At 37.7% G+C, this 23991-nt stretch overlaps 1 protein-coding gene across 2 annotated transcripts in view; it reads right to left on the reverse strand.

Moving 5' to 3' along the window:
- The window catches only part of LOC133648689 (MAM domain-containing glycosylphosphatidylinositol anchor protein 2-like), a 562410-nt gene that overhangs the window by 344258 nt on the left and 194161 nt on the right, over positions 1–23991 (reverse strand). For both annotated transcript variants that reach the window (XM_062045021.1, XM_062045020.1), the window contains exon 3: positions 14702–14876. In XM_062045021.1, the coding sequence (XP_061901005.1) occupies positions 14702–14876 (175 nt within the window). The remainder of the gene's footprint in view (positions 1–14701; positions 14877–23991) is intronic.

Here is a 23991-nt window from a genome sequence, read left to right on the forward strand (position 1 = left end):
GATGTTTTTTAGTTGGTTTCATGAGCGGAATAGACACAATGATGTCAGGGCTCCCGTTGTTTCCATTGTAAGCTGGGGGGTGTATATTGTAGCGTCCCGGAAGAGTTAGTGCTGCAAGGGGTTCTGGGTATTTGTTCTGTTGTGTTTATGTTGTGTTACGGTGCGGATGTTCTCCCGAAATGTGTTTGTCATTCTTGTTTGGTGTGGGTTCACAGTGTGGCGCATATTTGTAACAGTGGTAAAGTTGTTTATACGTTCAACCTCAGTGTGACCTGTATGGCTGTTGACCAAGTATGAATGGCATTCCCTTGTGTGTGTGAAAAGCCGCAGATATTATATGATTGGGCCGGCACGCAAAGGCAGTGCCTTTAAGGTTTATTGGCGCTCTGTACTTCTCTCTATGTCCGTGTACCATTTTGTACAGCGGCGTTTTAAAAAGTCATACATTTTACTTATTGAAACTGATACCGATATTTATCGGCCGATAATATCGGCAGTCCGATATTATCGGACATCTCTACTTTTTATGTTTATTTACGAGTTAAAATGAATTATAAAAAAAAAAAATGTTTTTGTTTGTCATAGATTCTTTAATGTAGGCAAAATTCCAAAAAATAAGGTGCAGTTACCCTTTAATTATTTTGTGATCAACGTTCCCTCTAAGGTGCGTGCCTGTGCAATTGCGCACTGCTCAAGCATCCTCTGCGCACGGCAAATCTATGCCACGCACAAAATCAAATAAAAAAATAAGCGCATAACAATTTTCGACACATGGACACGACAGAGAAAACAGTTTTCGTCATCATTGTTCAAATATTGTAACGTCTGTCGGGACGCTTTGAGGACATGAATTCCATCGATCACTTTACTGAGCAAAACTCTTTATTGTCGGCCATAAACACATCACCAAAACATCAGTAAAAAAAAAGATATCTAGCAAAAGTGGTCATTTTCTGCAGTACAAACCAGACCAAAAGCAACTTTGTTATATCAACAGCAGTCGCTCGCTCTTTCTCACTTGCGCCAACACATGCACATAAGGCACTTAGCCAGTGATGCGTTTACAGCCACACAAAAAGTCGGACAACTCCAACACCACACATTAATTGTCATTCCAGGTTATTACACTATGATTTACCAATCAAATGTGTTCTTATTGTGGGCTCTGTACCGAGGATGTCGTTGTGGCTTGTACAGCCCTTTGAGACACTTGTGATTTAGGGCTATATAAATAAACATTGATTGATTGATTGATTATTCTAGTGTCATTTATTAGGAATCGTAATTTATAAATATTAATCATGAAATGCTGTTAGTAAATTAAATAAATACTAATAAAAATATATTTTTTACAAACAGAAAGTTGCAGGAATGTACACATGATCCCTTGCTTACATCTCATTGTGCAACATGTGAATGTTTTAATGGGAACTAAATGCAATGTCTGAAAGGAGTACAAATTATTTGCAAAGCAGTACCTCCACCCAGACAAACAATACAAGTACACAGTTCATGAAAAACAATATTTTTTGTTATTGTCATTGTAAGTGGGCCTAAACACTTATATTAGAAAATCATCTCATGGAAATGACTGCTGTCATTTGATTATAATAATAAGAGAATGTTGTCTGTCTATCTGTGTTGGCCCTGCGATGAGGTGAGGACTTGTCCAGGGTGTACATCGCCTTCCGCCCGAATGCAGCTGAGATAGGCTCCAGCGACCCCGAAAGGGACAAGCGGTATAAAATGGATGGATGGATGTAGATTTAACTTGTTATTTAGTCAGGTTTGGGACAGGTGTGCTGCTGGTGTAGCCACAGTGTGCACGCCTGATGTTGCTCACATGGGCTCCACTGAATGCTCAGGGAGTTTTTGCGTTTGCTCACACACATGAAAAATTAGAGGGAACATTGTTTGTGATGTATAACAATTATTTTAAATTACAACGTTAACAATGTTATACGATACACCTTGATTCTACAGTTCCATGATACGATTCACTCTAGATACGATGTGACGCGATTCACCGTAATTCTACAGTGATAGGAAATTATTCACTCCAAATACAATGGGATACGATATGTTTTACATTAATTCCACAGTGATGCGTTACCATTCCCTCCAATTACGATCCGATTCACGAGAGCTTTTGCTGGAGTAGCTGAGTTGGTTTTCCCACGTTTTTAAATGGTAGACAATAATAATAATGCATAAGCCATCTGATTTTGACGATGATATCTGATTCTTACGCCTAGCAATGTGAACGGTGCCACTTAAACCAAATGTTCTTCAAGCAAAATGATCTTGAGGGCATGCGACTGGAATTGAGGCTTGACGATTTCAATTTTGGGGAATAAACGGCCAAGATTTTATTCATGTATGCACCTATTATTAGATGAAAGGCTGCTTCATAAAGGCGCCCGGCACCAGCCTGACTCACCATCAATCCAATCAAAGGAATTTTCTGTGGCGAGATGGATGACTGATAGCGGCGGATGACACAGGAAGTCATCGCTTACGCTGATAACCGGAGCCCTCAGGAGCCGATTGCAGCTTTACAGTCGACCTTAACGTATTTATAAAAGTCAGACAAAACGCCTTTCATACCTGCTGACACCTACGTTGTTTGTCCATTCCGTGCCCCATAGGGGATGGTCCTGGGCAAAGTTTATAAAACAAGTCGCTACCCCCCAACTCTTGAAAAACAATCGATTGGAAGCGTGAGACTTTTCTCCTCCCAACAGGCCAGAAGGGTTGCAGCATTTTTGATTACAGTTCATGCATTTTGCAGCAGCAAATGTTTGTCTCATTGAACAGGGCCTAAGATCTGTGTGGGGGAAGCTCATACAGACTAACCAGGAATACTCTGCGAAGTGATCAAGCCCAAAGCAAACAAATGGTTTGCCTTTTCAGTGCTCATTGAAACTGCCTTGATGTTGACTTAGACCAGCGTTTCTCAAAGTGTGGGGCGCGCCCCACTGGTGGGGAATAGAGACATGACAGGTGGGGCGCGAGGAACGGGAGGAAATTTCACTTTGATTTTTTTGATTTTTTTATTATTATATTCTTTGATTTTTTTTTTTACTATGCTTTCATTTTCTATACACACTGGAAATCACTTTGTGATTATGTCTGTGAAATCCGCTATATAGATCAATGTAAATTACTTATTTTTTCTGTAGGCTTTACATTTCTAGGTAGGAGCGAAAGTTTGACAGACAGCAACAGTAACTAATGGGGGCGGGGCTAAGCGGAAGCTTTGTGAATGGCGAGTCACTGTGCGAGGATTTGCTGTTTTGCAAATACATAAAAAATAGAGCCACTGCTGATGAGCTGTTCAAGATAATGGACAGTTTCCTCAAAGAACACGACCTTAAATGGGAAAACTGTGTGGGCTTTTGCTCTGACGGCGCGCATGGATAGGTCAAGAAACGGGCTGCAGGCTCTAATAAAGAGGGTTGCGCCAAATGCGCATTGGACACAATGTGTCATTCACCGGGAAACACTCGCGTCAAGGCAGCTCAGCCCCGAATTCAATGAGGTTTTAACAGTGGCAGTGTCAAGCCTGCAACCCCCATTTGAAAAGCTGTGCAGTGCAAAACAGGCTCATTGCAGCCACTAATGCTGGAGTACTGTAAAACTCATGTTCACTTGCCCTGTCCTCCTTTTTTTGGCAAAGATTGCAAAGTGGCACTTTTATTTTCATTTATTATTGAACTTGATGCAAGTTATTTGATTTATTATTGAACTTGATGCAAGTTATAACACTTTTATTTGATTTATTATTGAACTTGATGCAAGTTATAACACTTTTTTTGATTTATTATTGAACTTGATGCAAGTTATAACACTTTTGTTTGATTTATTATTGAACTTGATGCAAGTTATAACACTTTTATTTGATTTATTATTGAACTTGATGCAAGTTATAACACTTTTTTTGATTTATTATTGAACTTGATGCAAGTTATAACACTTTTGTTTTATTTATTATTGAACTTGATGCAAGTTATAACACTTTTGTTTTATTTATTATTGAACTTGATGCAAGTTATTTTATTTATTATTGAACTTGATGCAAGTTATAACACTTTTATTTGATTTATTATTGAACTTGATGCAAGTTAGAACACTTTTTTTATTTATTATTGAACTTGATGCAAGTTAGAACACTTTTTTTGATTTATTATTGAACTTGATGCAAGTTATAACACTTTTGTTTTATTTATTATTGAATTGATGCAAGTTATTTTATTTGATATTGAACTTGATGCAAGTTATACCACAGCTGCACAGTTATTTTATGTATTATTGAACTTGATTTTATTTTATGTTATTGAGTTTGAATGTATAAAACTTGATGTTACTTGATGTTTGATAAATTTGAAAATGTTAAGCTTGGCATTAGCGTTCTGTTGGGGCGATGGGGGCAGGTGGGGCTTGAAAACTCCCCCTTGTCCAAAGTGGGGGATGACAAAAAAAGTTTGAGAACCACTGACTTAGACGATAATCTTCTGTATCTATTTTATTGGCGGCAGGGTTTAAAAGGTTAATTGACGCTCGCTATCATTTATTGGAGCGCTATTTCATTCTGCAAGTCGAACTTGTGTTTGCTCTCAATTCGGGGAGTGAAAGAAGGCATACGGGGGTGTTTGTTTAGCTCGGCTTTATCCACTCTCTCTTGGCACCTTCTTCGGGTGTCCCCTTGACCGCGACCTGCTGCACGTTAACACACCCCCGTGTACACAAAACATTGCATTCAACGTGGCTAAGAAGTACCAAATACTCACTCAAGGAGCTTAAAAGAGGTATGAAATCAAAGCTTGGAAGGAGGATGTAAACACAAAGATGGCTGCCGACTGCAAAAAGGACTTATTTTCCTTTCTGTTGTCGTTTTTCAGCAGCAACTATTAGGGGTGTGGGAAAAAATCGATTCGAATTTGAATCGCGATTCTCACATTGTGCGATTCAGAATCTCATTTTTAAAAAATCTATTTTTTATTTTTTTATTCTTCTATTTAAAAAAAAATATAAGAAAAATTTTTTTTTTTTAATTAATCAATCCAACAAAACAATACACAGCAATACCATAACAATGCAATCCAATTCCAAAACCAAACCCGACACAGCAACACTCAGAACTGCAATAAACAGAGCAATTGAGAGGAGACACAAACACGACACAAAACAAACCAAAAGTAGTGAAACAAAAATGAATATTATCAACAACAGTATCAATATTAGTTACAATTTCAACATAGCAGGGATTAAAAATCCCTCATTGACATTATCATTAGACATTTATAAAAATAAAAAAAAAGAACAATAGTGTCACAGTGGCTTACACTTGCATCACATCTCATAAGCTTGACAAGCTTGAATCGGGAATCGTGTTGAATTGAAAAAAAATCGATTTTGAATCGAATCGTGACCCCAAGAAACGATATTGAATGGAATCGTGGGACACCCAAAGATTCACAGCCCTAGCAACTATCATTTATTTAAAATTTAAATGTATTCAATGTATCAAAAAGAAGACACCAAAACAACATTTCCAATGTATTTCATCAAATTATTTGTTGTTTAATGACAAAACTAGTTTTATTTGTACATCTATTTTGTAAAATCAATTATATATTAAAGGGGTGCTTGAAAAAAATCACATCCTAATGGCAATTTTCATTTATCACAATTCTACATTTATTTAAACATTTCAAGAATTTTAAACAATGTGCTTTTCAGGATGTGCTGGAAAAAGAAATCACATTCTTATCGCAATTTTCATTTGTCATAATTCTAAACTGATTCAAACGTTATAATTTTTCTACCAAATACTATATTGCGAGAATTAAGGTTCAAATCTAGAAGCGATTCTGAATTAAATTATCAACACAAGAATCAGAACTGAATTGGACTGGGAGTTTTTGTAAGGTTCACGTTTCTAATACATTGCTTTACTCCAGCGGTTATCAAATTGATTCTGTTATGCCCCTCTGAACAGAGCTTATATTTATTGGTATCAGCTGTGGCTGCTTTTCAGGTCTTTGATTGGACAGAAAGCAAATGACAATCAGTGAATTTGTTTTTGTGTGGACAAAAACTTTTTGAAACAACACTCATATATAGATGTAGTTTTATTGAAAGTATCCGTGTTGGCGTGGACATACTGTGGCCTAAGCTGGCCAAACCCGAGTTGAACATTGTAGCTAAGGCTGCAGTCTACTGTACTATTTACTGTGCCAAAACAACACTAGTAGTGTAGCTACAGTCATTGTATGTATTTTATCTATTACTTTTGTGTCTCTGTTTTTTACATATGCAAGAGCTTGCCCGAGAGCGCAATTAGAGCTTTCCTGGTTTATTTACTTGTCTTTGCGAACGTGCCGACCTCAAACTGCCAGATAGAAGAAGGAGCTGGCGGTGGAAACTTTCCCTCTTCTGATTAGCCCCAGGTCTTTCCGCACGCCGCCTCATCCCCGTACCCATTCCGGCATCTGCTCACATCCCCCCCCCCCAACACACACACACACACACCGCCACCGCCGGGCTCTTTAGCGCGCCGCCAAGGAGAAGCGCTGTCAGTTCTCGCTCCTCAAAGCCATTCGCCAGGCTCTCTGAACCAGTTTCTCGTCGGCGACCTGTGCTTGTGTCGCTCCCAATAAGCAGGTACAAGGATAAGGGAGAGGTGGCGGGGAAGCGGAAGGAAGCAGGATGACGATAAGTGGTTGACCTTCACGTAGCGGCACAGACTGAGAGATTAAAAAGTTGACTTTTAAGCCCCCAAATCAAAGTGGCTTTACATGCATTTGGACCCCGGCCTCACCCGTCGCCATCTTTTACTGGTTTTTTTTGTTTTTGTTTCTTTTTTGTTGTGCTTTTTTTTCCCTTTCCTCTTGCATTTAACCATTCAACAGTTTACCTTGCAGGTGGACTATGAGAGGAAGGAGGAGAAAGAACAAAACCAAAGACAATTCCTAACACAGAAAATACAATCACACCTGGGATGGGTATCGAATTTGGTACTTTTAAAGTAAAAAAAGTTAAAGTACCAATGATCGTCACACACACACTAGGTGCGGTGAAATTAACCTCTGCATTTGACCCATCACCCTTGATCACCCCCTGGGAGGTGAGGGGAGCAGTGAGCAGCAGCAGTGGCTGTGCCAGGGAATCATTTTGGTGATTTAACCCCCTATTCCAACCCTTGATGATGAGTGCCAAGCAGGGAGGTAATGGGTCCCATTTTTATAGTCTTTGGTATGACTCGGCCGGGGTTTGAACTCACGACCTACCGATCTAAGGGCGGACACTCTAACCACAAGGCCACCGACTATATGTTGTTGGTACTACCAAGTACAAATTCACATAAAATCAAACAGTTCTACATTTTGATATCTTTGTTGCATGTGACGTCATGTCTGGAACAACACTTGCGTAGAAACAGGCGTATTTGTAGTGGACTGCCTCGGGGTAATGTAATGTTTCATACCAACAAAGCAAGCAACAATATGTGCTAGCTCAACGCAAATTTACATGGGATATGAGAGGAACAAGCAGTAGAAAATGGATGGGTGGATGTATGGATACTGCACTTTCACAATCGTTAAGAAAGACATGACGACGGATGGATTTAGTTTTTTAATGCAGTCTAAATATTAAATAAACATAATTAAAAGTCCGTTTACAGCTGAGCCAATAGTAGCTCCACTATTCCGCCCACAAAATCCGATAAATAATCATTCAAAAAGCGCCAACAATACTCCAATTACATTTCGTGACTTGAATATTAACAAATTATTAGTGATATTATTATTATAAACGCTAACGCAGACAAACTATTTATAGCGGCGCTGTGATCACTTCCGTGTGTCCCTATGTTTACATCATCGACTGATCAGCTGCTTCCTCACTTCCCTGCTCCCTATAAGTTTATTCTGGATCATAAATCATGCTTTCCACCTGGAAAATAGATGACTGAAGATATAATCTGACAAGTTGAGACACTTTGACAGCAGGCTTGGATTATCAACCTGGAACTGGCGAGAACGACACGAAAAAAGCGCTTGTTCCCCCTCCGCTTCCCCAACTCATTTCTTTGTGAGGATTATGAGACATTCTTCATCTATCCATCCATCCATCCATTTTCTACCGCTTATTCCCTTCGGGGTGGCGGGGGGCGCTGGAGCCTATCTCAGCTACAATCGGGCGGAAGGCGGGGTACACCCTGGACAAGTCGCCACCTCATCGCAGGGCCAACACAGATAGACAGACAACATTCACACTCACATTCACACACTAGGGCCAATTTAGCGTTGCCAATCAACTTATCCCCAGGTGCATGTCTTTGGAGGTGGGAGGAAGCCGGAGTACCCGGAGGGAACCCACGCAGTCACGGGGAGGACATGCAAACTCCACACAGAAAGATCCCGAGGCCGGGATTGAACTCACAACTACTCAGGACCTTCGTATTGTGAGGCAGACGCACTAACCCCTCTGTCACCGTGCTGCCCTTCATCTAAATGGGAATATATGAACATTCCAGCAGTCGGCATCCTAATGACAGCAAACATTGAACAGTAAGTGATGTTTTATTATGTTTGTTGGCTCTCATTAAGACTGCAGTAGGCAGAAATCGGTGATGGAAAAAAAAAAAAGAAAACGTTGTGATGCGTTTTTTTAATTAATGCACCACGTATGCTTAAAATGATCAAAATATGTAAATATTAAATGTTAATATAAATGTGCTCGATACTACATTACTTATATACTTACATCATGTATATAAAACCTCAATGGATGTGTCTGGATGTTTCTTAAGGGCTCCATAGACAGAATTTAATGGCTCCCATTGTAAGTGGACTTTTAAAAATATGTATTTAATATTTAGAATGCATTAAAAAAAATCCATCCGTCGTTTCATAATGATCGTGAACAATAGGCAAACTTCCAAAAAAAGTGCAGTTCCCCTTTAACCACCCCATGTGTGATGCCTGTAGGAGCGTTTTCATGCCTATTTCTAAGTGCTATTGTAATGTAATCAAGCTAGCGTCGTTAGCATTAGCTAAAATACTAACACATTTACAAGTGTCTGTGTTAGTAGGCCTATTATTAACTTACAATCGTTTTCTTTTTGTAATTTCTCAGTTTCTTAAATTCACCAAAACATAATAGTTGGGTTATTCAGTCCGTTTAGCTGATTGAAGAGCTTGCTTCCACAGCTAGTGGGTCCATGAGTTCATAGGCGCCGATCCCGTGGGTGCTTCGGGGCCCGAGCACCCACGTGGGATTGATGGCAATTTACAATCTTTAAAATCATTTTTTAAAAATCAATCTTGTTGTTGTTTATTATGTGGCAAGTTCCGTCCGTTTTACATAATAAAAAAGTCACAAATCATATAGTCTATAATTAACAGAGCCTGACCAAAATTTCATTGTGCCCGATAACGAACTAATAACACAATCATCTTGACTTTGACACACAGCACACAAGCGAATGAAGTGCATACTCACTCAACAGCCATACATGTCACACTAAGGATGGCAGTATGAACAATGCCAACACTGTCATAAACATGTGGCATATAGTGAAACCACACCAAACAACAACAAAAAACAAATTTTTGAAGAATATTTGCACCGCAACACAGCATGAACACTACATAACAAATTCCAAGAATTCCCTGCAGTACCAACTCTTCCGGGACACTACAATATAAACAAACATCATTGGTGGATCTACACCTAACATCCACTGTAATGATACCACGTACAATAGCATATCTAATCGATACTACTATGATTAAATCAATATTTTTTTACATCACAAAATCTTCTTTCGTTTTTTTAAAAATGTATATTATGTTTATAAAATCAGGAAATATGTCCCTGGACACATGAGGACTTTGAATATGACCAATGTATGATCCTGTAACTACTTGGTATCGGATTGATACCCAAATTTGTGGTATCATCCAAAACTAATGTAAAGTATCAAACAACAGAAGAATAAGTGATTATTACATTTTAACAGAAGTGTAGATAGAACGAAAGTAATGGAGAAAATAGTTTATGAACAGGTCGATAGTTACTTTGCCACTAATAAACTCATGTACAAATTCCAATCCGGCTTCAGAACTAACCACTCCACTGACACATGCCTTCTCTATCTGACCGACCACATCAAACATGAGGTGGACGCGGGCCAATACTGCGGCATGGTCATGCTGGACCTTCAGAAGGCCTTTGACACTGTTAACCACGCTATACTGTTGGATTAGCTCAGAGCAATCGGATTTAACAAAACCTCATGGAGCTGGATGCAATCTTACTTGGAGGGGAGGGAGCAGGTGGTAGAGGTGAACGGCACCGTGTCCCCCCCCCCTCTCGGTGAGCTGTGGAGTCCCCCAACGCAGTATATTGGGACCTTTACTGTTCCTAATATACATAAACGACATGTCATCGGCATGCGACTGTGAATTGTTTTTGTTTGCGGATGACACTGCCCTGCTGGTATCCGGCAAGGACAAGTCACAGGTGGAGAAAATCCTCAGTGCTGAGCTCTGTAGAACTTGCACCTGGCTCGCTGACAACAAGCTATCCATACACTTGGGTAAAACAGAATCAATCCTGTTTGGGTCCCACATCAATCTTAAGAAAGTCAATGACTTCACCATAAAAGTGGGTGACATTGTTATCACCAGGAAAGATGAGGTCACCTACCTAAGTTCCATTCTAGAGGCTAACCTTTCCTGTGATAAAATGGCAACCAAGGTAATCAAAAAGGTTAACCAACGAACGAGATGTCTCTACAGAATCTCCTCTCTGGTCAACAAAAGCACCTTGAGGATTCTGGCGGGAACTCTCGTTCAACCCTTTTTCGATTACGCATGCACCTCCTGGTACCCTAGCACCTCCAAAATCCTCAAATCTAAACTCCAAACATCTCAGAACAAGCTAGTCAGATTACTTTTAGACCTCCACCACAGATCCCACCTCACTCCTACCCACTTCTCTAAAGTGGGCTGGCTCAAGGTGGAGGACAGAGTTAAACAACTTGCACTGAGCCTAGTCTATAAAATCCGCTACACCTCCCTGATACCGAAGTACATGTCAAACTACTTCCTTAACGTGACCGCCATAACCACAACACCAGAGGGAGCTCCACTAACCACGTTAAACCCAGATTCCGAACTAACAAAGGTCTTAACTAATTCTCTTTCTATGCCATATCAATGTGGAATGCGCTCCCAACAGGTATAAAAGAAAGGGCATCTCTATCCTCTTTCAAAACCGCAATAAAAGTTCACCTCCAGGCAGCTACAACCCTAAACTAACACCCTCCCCGGATTGCTAATAATCAAATGTAAACAATCAAATGCAGATACTTTTTCTTATGCCTTCTGATCTCTCTCTCTCTCTCTCTCTCTCTCTCTCTCTCTCTCTCTCTCTCTCTCTCTCTCTCTCTCTCTCTCTCTCTCTCTCTCTCTCTCTCTCTCTCTCTCTCTCTATGTCCACTACTTGATGTCCATATCCTACCCCCCCCCCCCCCCACACACACCCCTGATTGTAAATAATGTAAATAATTCAATGTGATTATCTTGTGTGATGACTGTATTATGATGATAGTATATATGATAGTATATATCTGTATCATGAATCAATTTAAGTGGACCCCGACTTAAACAAGTTGAAAAACGTATCCGGGTGTTACCATTTAGTGGTCAATTGTACGGAATATGTACTTCACTGTGCAACCTACTAATAAAAGTCTCAATCAATCAATCAATCAATCAATCAATCAAACATGTTGAAACAGAAAATAACCAGATATTAACAGTAAATGAACAAGTAGACTAATAATTTATTTTCTACCACTTGTCCTTAATAATTTTGACAAAATAATACAATGATAAATGACACAATATGTTACTGCATACGTCAGCAGCTAAATTAGGAGCCTTTGTTTGTTTACTTACTACTAAAATACAAGTTGTCTTGTATGTTCACTATGTTATTTAAGGACAAAATTGCAATAAGAAACATGTTTAATGTACCATAAGATTTTTTGTTAAAATAAAGCCAATAATGACATTTTTTGTGGTCCCCTTTATTTAGAAAAGTACCGAAAAGTACCGAAATACTGTTAGTACTGGTACCAAAATATTGGTATTGGGACAACACTAATACACACCTCCAAGCGGCTGCACTACCTCACAGTTATGGCGAGACATGGACTACCTGCAGACGACCTTGTTACCATCTACACCACTCTCATCAGGCCGTGTCTGGAATATAGCTCAGTGCTCTTAGTGGGCTGCTCCAAAAAACAACAGGCAGAGCTAGAGCGAGTCCAGAAACGTGCCTGTAAAATCATTACGAGGAGAGCTGGAAACATCTCACAACCCCTACCATCACTCCAGACCAGGAGAGAGGAGGCTGCAGTGAAGCTGGTCAGGGATATGCATGATGAGCAGCACCCTCTGCATGACCTGCTACCTCCAACACGAGGCAGCCGCACTGCCAGGACACTGAGGAACCAACATAAGCTGGCTGAACCCGAGCCCAAAGCCAAGACAAAGAGACTTAAAAACTCTACCCTGCATACTGCAATTAAACTGTATAATAATACTATCTAATTAAATAAGTAATACAGTCATATACCAGAATGCTAATAGTTTCCATGCTGCTGTTGCCCTGAAAATGAAATTTTTTTTTTTATATAAAATACTGTCTGTTCTTTTAATTTGTTTTATCTTTGTTTGTTTAATATTCATTGTAAAGTTCAGCTGTTTTTTCAGTGGGGCCTTGGCTCCACTGCAAGCATGAATAAATAAAGTCAAGTCAAAGTCAAGTCACACACACCGAGCACCCACTGACAGAAATGTAGATCGGCGCCTATGCATGAGATGACCTCTGTTTTGTTTGATCAGCCGTTTTACTGCATTGTGACAGCACCTTTTCTCAACAATTAAGTTATGTAAATAAACATTTACAAAATGTTTCATACCATTATATATATGTGGCTTATAGTCCGGTGCAGTTAATATATGTACAAATGTTTTTATCTTCTAAATTTTGATGGGTACGACTTATATACTGGTGCGCTCTGAAATCCGTAAAATATGGTAACCTTTTTACCATTTAAATTAGCAACAGCCTCCTTTGAGAGTCCAGTACAACATATTTTAAATGACAATATATTAATTACTCATTGAATAAACACACATAACCTTTACATTTAGCACAAATTTAAACACGATATACGTCTAAAAAATGTGGATTATGACCTCATGACATTAGTTAATGACCATACAACTAGCATTGATTAGGGCGATGAAACACAAGTGGATTAGCAGTGCATTTTAAATCAAACACCAAACAACAACAACACAGTAGAACAGATGACAAATAAAATGTGAACATTTATACTTAAACTACATACCTCTGTGCCTTTTAAAACAGGATCTAAGTATTTAACACGTTTTGGAATGTCTAGCGAGAGACATTTTTTTCTAATGGTCACACATTTCCGTGTCAGGTGAGTGTAGGCTAGACGCTGGAGCACACCAACTTCCTCTTTAGCAATGGGAGCCTTTAAAACAAAGCGTTGGTGCCAAAACAAATTGCTTCCTTTAACAGAAAATAAACAATACAGAAGGTCATTAACACACACTACCAAGATCACTAGCGATTTATACATTAGAAAAATGTATTTAATCTGATCATAATTTGGATTAGAATGTTCCTGTGTACATGGACCCAGCAAAAAAAATATCTGATTATGACGTGAATGTCATGCATCACACCTTAAATTGGAATACTTTACTTTGACATGCGCACCATGTACCGTAATAGGAAAGGTGTGTTATTGTGTGTGCTATGGTGCCATCTTATGAACGTGTTTGCTCACTGCAAGTGCTGAAGAAGCAGAAAACAAACATGGTTTTGTGCATTTCTGCTTGTCTGACGTTATCACGATATTTATTAATATAAAGTATGTATTTTTTTTTCTCTTCTAATCACTACATTTGTTTTACCTCTCTTTTTTTGGAATGAAGCTGTTCTTTGCCTTTCATGACGAGTTGCAGCGCGTCTTTACGTTACGAGATTCTGTGTACGTCCCTGAAGCTATCAGTTAGCGCTTGAAGTAGCTGTAACGTTGTGACTAAAACAGCTCGTTAAGACTACAACCGGATCCCTTCTTTTATTGTTACATCGACACATGACACTCCAGACCATACTTTTGTTTTTGCTAGTCTCGTTTACAAGCAACAAACTCAACAGTATACAATGCTACTTTTGTACGTGTTGAATAGGGAGTGACAGCAGCAAGACAATCGCTTCATTCCAAGACTATTCAATTTAGTAAAGCTGGCATCAAAGACATACGCAGTAAGCATAGTTTCAACTCAAATTTAGAAATATGGGTTTCCATGCATTACAATCCGAATGACTTTTGGCATAAACCATCAGTCTCGATCGGAATTAAATTTTGATCCGAATGTGTGTGATCGGGTCAGAATATTCTGAATGGCGTGTTTACGTGAAGCATTTTTATTCCAGTTTGGCTTTTAATCCGATTAAATGTGTCCATGTGCACATAGCTAGTGTCAGCTGCAGTGTGTGCGAGCAGCAGCACAGTCAAGGCCAGATCTTAGCAGGGTAATAACACAAACACAAACTAGAAGTGTGTTGGACTTACAGTAGACGTCCACTCGAATGGACTTGATGGCTGGGGAGCCCAGGCCGTTTTCAGCCTTGCAGTAGTAGCGGCCCCCCTGGGTCCTCAGGATTTTGCTAATGTGCAACGTCTCGTTAAAGACGCTGGAGTCCTGGAAGCGGTCTGACACGCTGCCGGCTGTCTTGGTCCATCGGATCTAGAAACAAAAAAAATTACAGAAAACATTTACTTTCTAAATTAAAGTTCCAACGGCAGTCATAAATGAAGTAAAAAAGCCAACATTAGGATAAATAAACTAAATATTAACACTGGTTAAAGATCCTTTACTACTGTATTGTATATGACAGAGTTTACATTTCATTATTCGAAATCTGCTGCAAAAACGCTAGTCAAATATGATCTTTATAACAGGAGTGTTTTGCTGTTTTTAAGGACATACGGCAAATGTGCTTTTAAAAGATTTGACTGTACATACAGATACCAATATTTGGGTACCGGTACCAAAATGTAATTCGGTACTTTTCTGTACTTTTTTAAATAAAGGGGACCACAAAAAATGTCATTTTTGGCTTTATTTTAACAACAAATCTTAGGGTAGATTAAACATATGTTTCTTATTGCAAGTTTGTCCTTAAATAAAATAGTGAACATACAAGACAACTTGTCTTTTAGTAGTAAGTAAACAACAAAGGCTCCTAATTTAGCTGCTGACATATGCAGTAACATATTGTGTCATTTATCATTCTATTATTTTGTCAACAGTATGAGGGACAAACTGTAAAATGTATTATTAATCTACTTGTTCATTTACTGTTAATATCTGCTTATTGTCTGTTTTAACATGTTTTATCTACACTTCTGTTAAAATGTAATAGTCACTTATTATTCTGTTGTTTGATACTTTACATTCGTTTTGGATGATACCACAAATTTGGGTATCAATCCGATACCAAGTAGTTACAGGATCATGCAGAATAATGCAGGCGATAATGCAGAATGCCTCAATTAGCTCAATGGTAGTATGCTGGACATCCACACAGACAATTTGGGTGCTATCCCTGCTTGGAGCATTAGGTAAAAACAATGCAGCCGAGTCAGAGAGTACACAATCGCTAGGTGAAGCTGACCTATTTGTGATTGACAGCTATGAACACCATTGATTGCAATCCGCCGTCAAAATCGGGTGCCCATGAGAAGGTGTGTCCAAACTTTTGGCCTGTATTGTATGTAGTAATAAAAAAACACGCTAAATAAAGATCCTCTTAGCATATGAACATGAATTCTCTGTTGTTTTTGGAAAACCATTTTTAGAACACATGCCAAAAAATACTTCGCAACAGGGATATTCAACTAAATTGTTTTTGGGACTACATTTACATGAAGCTAAGGACCAAAGGGCCATACTTTTGGTGCTCGGGCTGCCATTTGAATGTGGTTGCCACTTATTTACTCACAATAAATCAGATAATCCAAGCCTGCACACGACAATGCTAGCTGACTAAAACTTCGAATTGATGGTAAAAGAAGGCAACAGTGATCAATGGTTGATGCTACTGTAAGGGTTAGCAACAGAAGAGTTCAAGTGACGAACTGAGGATCTTCTTCAAAGCAAATACTGTACAAGCTGGATCAGATTCATGCAACATCAGCAGCTGTTCTTGGCCTGCAGCTGTTAAGATCCAAACTTTGTGCAAGAGAGCACCTAAGAACAAAACACTTTGACCGCCTTCGCTTGCTTTAGCTACTAGGAAAAAACACTTTTGATGCAGAGACGAACTGGCAGATTTGAGCAATATGATAATTGGTCTCGCCGCACGCTGACAGCACTACTTCTGCTTTTTTTTCCCCGTCTTTTTTTAACTATTCTTTAACATCCTATTTTCCTGCTTAAAAGATTTGGACATCCACACTTGTCATGTTATGTAAAAAATAAAAAAATATAATATGCTGCTTCTTCCTATTCCTTTTCAGACATGCTGTAATGAAACAACTGGAAATATGTGATGCATTACATTGTAACTGTATTGTATACATCTTCGAAATAAACTGAACTGAATAATAATAATAATAATAACTAATACAAATACATACTGTATATATATATATTTGTTATAGTTATAGTTATTCCCACTTAATTCAGACATCACTACAGGAGGATTAACATTTGCTGACAAGACCGTCTAGATTGGTCAAAATTTGGAAGTTCTCTGCACACTGCGCTGCCACGGCTACAGCTAATTGAAATGCGCCTGACGTCTTACATCTTACGTCTTATACCCGCATCGTATGCTGTGGCACGCCTGAATCGGCCGTAATTCCTGCTGTGACGGTTTTGCCTCTTCCGTCCGCCGACTGGTTTCCTAATTGCTTGCCGTGTTCTCTTTTAGGCGCCGACGGCGGTCCGTGCCACTCAGTGGTGCAGCCGACTGTGGCTGAGCATCACAATGGAGCCGTCAGAGGCGCCAACGGGAGGTCGGAGGGAGCGGCAGGTGGGTGGAAAATACAGGGTGGGATTGAGGGTTTCTACTTTAGCAAAGATACTTTGATATTGTTGATATTACAACTCTTAACAATGAGACACAATGGAGGAAGTACAGAAGCTGTGAAGTAGGATGTACTTTAGAGTAGTCAGTGTATAGCTTGTATAGCAGAGTATATTTATAAATATCGGTAACACAAATTAATACACATCACATCAATATAGTGACCATGTACAAGCATTTGGTTTACACAAAATTTGAGTAAATTTCAAAATGGTACCATTTTTATTTTTAAAATACAAAGTGGCAACTGAGCTGCTAGGTTTTACCGTAAAATGGACGGTTATGTATTTGAACTTGAGGCAAATCAACAAAATTATTTCATGAATATGATGTTTCAAGTACAAAAGTGTCAGTATCAGTATCAGTTTTGGCGATACTAGCACTGTATTTACTTTATATCTGATCGATACCAAAATTCACTGTATCACCCACCGCGGGACCTAAAAAAATCGAAGAAAAAGCTTCATAACAACTAACCCCTGTAGAAACGAGCGGAATAACAGGTATTATAGATGAGGACATAAAGAAAAAAAGAGACTGATTATGATCTTAGGACAATTTTTGTAATAATAATACCAAACTAAAAATAAAAAATAAAGACTGATTGAACATGTTTGATATTTACGATTGTCGGCCCAACTTGTTTTGCAGCCAATCATCAGGACAAATTCACTTTTGAAGGGGAACTGCACTTTTTGGGGAATTTTGCCTATCGTTCACAATCCTAATAAGAGACAAGAACACATGTCTTTTATTTAATTTTTTAGATTTTAAAGATGATAAAAAATGCTTGCAAGATGCAGATAATGATATTTACCTTTGTAGCCTTTAAAGCCCTTTAAAACAACTTAAAAACCCTTCATCAACGTTTTATGTCCACGCTGCAAATCTATATGTAATGTAGTAACAGACACGATCATGACAATATGTAATATGTACAATATTTACCGTATTTTGGTCATTTTATGCTCAACTGGAACTAATTATTCGGCGCATTTGTTTCCGTTTCCATTGCAGCGCACTTCCGAATTCCTGCAACAAATTGTTTCCTACTCCCGGAATCAAACTCAAGTCGTTTTTTTAATCATGGCTGACTTGGTAATAAACAACGAAGACGACTATTTTTGGACAAATGAAGATTCACAACCTTATCTTTTTGAAACTAAATATACAGAGGATGAACTTCTGGTTCTAGAAACGAGCACAAAGAAGAGTCTGAAACGTTGGAGCAGACAAAAGCCAAGAGATTGCGACATGGTCACGCTGCAAATCTGGAACTTTGAGCCAAGCCATGCCAAATTAATGGATTGTTTACCCAAATCAACTGGACACATCCCCGGCCAGCTGGACCAAACAGACAACTGTCCATCGAGTAAGTCACTATAATATTGTTCATGATACATGCAGCACATCACCGTACACTACAGTGCACACGCTGTCAAGCTAGCTGTGCACAAACAAAACATGAAATGTGGGGTCATACTGTAGTATGATTGTTCATGTTTTTCAGTCAGTACAGATTGGTATTGCATTCCAGTGTTGTGCATTACAAACTCAAACATTGTAATGCACAACTGACAGAGAAGCTAGCTTATCTCTTTCCGTAGTTAGCTTTTATGGCTAATACTGTAGCACGCCCATGTGTTAGTACCAGTGACGTGCAGTCACTGGAGGCAGGTGAGGCGGGGCCTCACGTGCCATCATGGAAAGAAAAAAAATGTAAAAAGAAAAAAAAAATTAAACTGTTGTATGTATCCATACTATAAAGTTATTTTCCATTTAACAATTATTTTAATGCAAAATAACATTAATTTGCATATCTTCCAGATACATCTCCAACCGGGATTTAATCCCAGCACGACTGTTTCCCAGCACAGCAAATGTGTGTCACAAGGGACTATGTTAAATTTGCTAATATAATCTCAACAGTGATGGAGCAGGTAGGGGCTCAGAATATGTATTTAAAACCAGTGAAAGATTATTTAATGTTTAGAGAGCTATAAAAATGTTAGAAAACATATTTAGAAGGTGAGTTTTTTCTGCATTAACTATTAATATGTTCCATATATTATTAAGAATTCAATTACCACTTGGTAAACGAGCTACCAGTACAGCATTAAAAGATCAGTTGGGATCCCCCATAATGGTGCCGACAAAAAGCACACAAATATTTTCTTTGTTAAATATCAAATAGTAAAATTTACTGATGTAGTACATTTTCCAAAAGGCAAAAACTACACTTTTACAACATTTAGTCGTAAAATGTTGTATGTGGAATTCAATGATGCAATTCATTATGCAAAGAACTCAGAGAGTGTAAAAATATAAGTCCGCTTAAGGAACATCACAAGTACAGTAGTACTTTGGGGTACTTGTTTCATCTTACAAGGTTTTTAGGATACAAGCTGTCTCTCAGCTAATTGTCATACTCTAAGTCAGGGGTCACCAACGCGGTGCCCGCGGGCACCAGGTCGCCCGTAAGGACCAGATGAGTCGCCCGCGGGCCTGTTCTAAAAAAAAAAAAAAAAAAAAAAAAAAAAAAATTTAAAAAAAAAAAAATTTTTTTTTTTTTTTTTTTTTTTTTTTTAAATTAAATCTACATAGAAAAAACACAAGATACACTTTCAATCAGTGCATCAACCCAAACAATCTCCCCCATGCACACTCATCCACACCCACTCACACAAAAGGGGTTAATTCTTTCTGCTACCAATATTCTGGTTCCCACAACATAGACAACACATCTGCAAGGGACACAGTCCCTGAAGCACACATGATTGTATAGGCTGCTGGTCCACTAACATTTTCATTAATTTTTTATGTAATTATTTTTATATTGTTTTACTTTCTTTTTTATCCAAGAAAATGTTTTTTATTTATTTATCTTATTATTTTTTTTTTTTTTAAAAGGGCCTTATCTTCAACAGACCAGGTTGTCAATGAAATTAGATTTGTTTAAAGGCTTTTTTAAACCAGGCCCAGTCCAGATAATGTCCAAGTCGGACTCAGCAACACACACCTTCATTCATGTACACAGAAAAAAATTAGGGAACACAACAGATTGCATATAATTTATAAACAAAATTACATTTTCAAAATAAGCATTTATGTACAGTCCAGATTATGTCCAGGTCACTCAAATTAGGGAACACAACAACAGATATCATATAATCTATAAACATAATTATACTTTCAAAATAAGCCTTTGAGGACTTCTCATCTTTTTTTTAATGTTTTTTGGCATCATTATCGTTTTCAACCATGAAACTTTCTAAAGTTAGAAAATACTGAATAAATGTTTTAAAGAAAGTAATACTAAGTGAATATCTGTTTTTGGCCTTAAAAATAAACATTTTACCGAGTACTATAATTAAATTGACTAAATCATGATTGTCAATGAACTCTCCTAAAATATCAGAAGCCACATTAAGCTTCATAAACAAACCAATCCTTAAACACATTTTTTCAACTTCCACCCAAAACAAAGACACAATATGACAATACCAAAACAAATGCAGGGTGGATTCAGGCTCCTGACAACAAAATCGGCAATCATCTGACTCTGTCATATTCCATAATTTTAACATTTTCCCTGTGGGTAAGAAGTTATAAATAATTTTAATTTGAAAATAACGATTTTGCACATCGATAGTGGTTTTATAGATTAGTTTGAATATGGCATCCCATGGCAACGGGCAGTCAAAAAAGTCCTCCCATTTTCCATTTGTGTTGTATGAGGCAGCCTTCAAAGATTTCTTTATTAAATAAAAATTATATATTTTTCTATTTATTTTAGTTCCTTTTTGCCAACTAGAATTTCTTATTAGAGGTTTACAAACTAATAATTTAGTAGTTCCATAATTAATTATTTGTTTCCATCTTTTACCAATTACTCCAGTTAGTTGATAAAATGAAAAGCTTGAGCAAGCATCACCATACATAGCTCTAAATTCATCATACTTCATAATTTTACCATTCTCATTGATAATATCATTGACAAAAATGATTCCTCTTTCAAACATATTTTTCCAAAATAAAGGCTTTTCATCTATTACAATATTAGAGTTCATCCATATTAACTGCTGCAAAATATTGTCTCTTTTTTCTGGCACATAAAATTGAAAACACCACTATGAGTGGATTGTTTCCTTTATGAACCCCGCCATGTTTCCCAGCAGACTCTCTGGGAGGGGATCACTTGTAAAAAAGGATAGAATTTCTTTTGATACAGTACATGTTTTTTGTCCAACAGGACATTTGTGTACCACTCAATGTTTAAATACATCTTTGGAACAATTGATGCTTTTAAAGACAGACACATAGCTTCAAGGTTGAGAAGTTTCAGGCCCCCATATTCATACTCTTTGTACAAAACCTTTCTTTTAATCTTTTCTGGTTTGCAGTTCCAGACAAAATCGAAGACCCTCCGCTCATAAATCTTAAAAAAGTTTTGTGATGGAGCTGGTAATGACAAAAACAAATAAATAAATTGAGGAATAATTAACGAGTTGGCAATAGACAATTTACCATACAAGGTTAGGGATTTCCCTTTCCATAATTGCATAATTTTGTCCAGCTTTCTTAGTCGATTATCATAATTTACTGAGCCTAGATCTTCCAGATTTTCTGGGACAACAACACCAAGTATGTTAACTGGTCCATCTGTCCACAAAACAGGCACTTTGCATTCCATTCGAAAGGACGTTCCCTTTAGATTTCCGATCCTTAACATTTTACATTTATCATAATTAAGCTTAAGGCCAGATTGCTGTGAAAATATGTCCAAAAGATTAAGAAGGTTCCGCAAACAATGAGGAAAAATCTTATCTTTGTGAATCAGCCTTTTCTGACATGAACTTCATCAAGAACAAACACAGAACACGCCTCACTGATGCACATCTGCAAGACTCACTCAGAGTTGCAGTGTCAAGTTACACACCAGAGTACAACACACTAGTTAACAGCATGCAATGCCAGGCTTCCCACTAACTGACAAAGAAACAGATAACAGATTTGGTGTCCAGTTCAAAGTGTGACATGATTTAAAAATTGGAGAGTTTACTTTTGTATTTTACATGAGTTATTATTTGTACAAACATGGTGCAAAGTAATTCATGATTTGTTAAAAAAATGTTAGTGGCTAGCTAGTTAAAATGGGATATTGTGATTTCACAAGACTGTCTTAGAAGTGATCATTTGAAAATGTTCAATTTGAAAAATGTGCACTTAGAGAAAATATAAAAATAAAGTGTTGCATATTGATATTTATCTGTTTCTATATATATTTATTGTGAGAAATCTTTAAGATGATCAGTGTTTCCACAAAGATAAATATCATTAATTATTAATAATAACAGAGTTAAAGGTAAATTGAGCAAATTGGCTACTTCTGGCAATTTATTTAAGTGTGTATCTAACTGGTAGCCCTTCGCATTAATCAGTACCCAAGAAGTAGCCCTTGGTTTCAAAAAGGTTGGTGACCCCTGCTCTAAGTTGTAAGCAAAAATTGGAGTTATGAGCCTCCCCTCCACTAGTTGGCGTAGCAAATGTCACAGTGAATCGACTAGGATCCGACGACAACATTTAGTCTTACTTGCAAGCAATGGCTTATAGCTCGAGATGGACATAATTTTGTTTTTCCAAGCACGAATAAGGAAGAAGTGGATGATATTCATTGAATTGGGATTTGAGCCGAGGATGTTGTTGTGGCTTGTGCAGCCCTTTGAGACACTTGTGATTAAGGGCTATATAAATAAACTTTGATTGATTGATTGATTGAATTAAAGAAATACAGAAAGGAAGAGTAATGGTGAGAACACGATGGTCGTGACCCTTTCTAAGTTATTTCAATATACATCACTGAGACAAATAACAATTAAGCATAAAATAGGATGATACATTTAAAACAAACTACAACAAAAATATCCACTGTCTTGACGGCAAGTCTTGGCAGCAGGGGATGTTACTGATGGTTACTGTGTAAAATTCTTACCTTACACTCTTGTCTGTTACAAAGTATTCTTAAATAGTGGACAGTTACAGCTGTCAAATTGTAACTTTAACTTTATTCAAACTAGGGTTGTCCCAATATGTATTTTGATACTCTTCGATACCTTTCGATACTCCACAAAAAAGGCATTATTGGCTTTAACAAAAAATCTCACTGTACATTAAACACACTTTTCTTATTGCAATCGAAGAACAATTGTGTCCTTAAATGAAATAGTGAACATACTAGACAACTTGTTTTTTAGTAGTAAGCAAACAAAGGCTCTCTTTTTGGCTGCTGACGTATGCAGTAACATATTGTGTCATATCTTATTAATTTATTTTGTCAAAATTATGAGGGACAAGCGGTAGAAAATGCATTATTAATCTACCTGTTAATTTACTGCTATTTTAACATGTTCCATATAGACTTCTGTTAAAATGTAGTAATCACTTATTCTTCTGTTTGGATGCTTTACATTAGTTTTGGATGACACCACAAATTTGGGTATCGATCCAATAACAAGTAGTTACAGGATCATAAATTGGTCATAATTAAAGTCCTCATGTGTCCAGGAACGTATTTTCTGAGTTTATAAACAATATATAAATTTTAAAAAAAAGGAAAAAAGATTTTTTGATGATAGAAATATCGATGTAATCATTGTAGTATCGACTAGATACACTGTTGTACTTGGTATCGATACAGTGGATGTTAGGTGTAGATCCACTCATGGCATTTGTTTACATTGAGGAGCGCTAGCTTGTTGTTAGCGATGA

This window comes from Entelurus aequoreus, linkage group LG04 (genome assembly GCF_033978785.1).
Source record: "Entelurus aequoreus isolate RoL-2023_Sb linkage group LG04, RoL_Eaeq_v1.1, whole genome shotgun sequence".
Lineage (NCBI taxonomy): Eukaryota > Metazoa > Chordata > Actinopteri > Syngnathiformes > Syngnathidae > Entelurus > Entelurus aequoreus.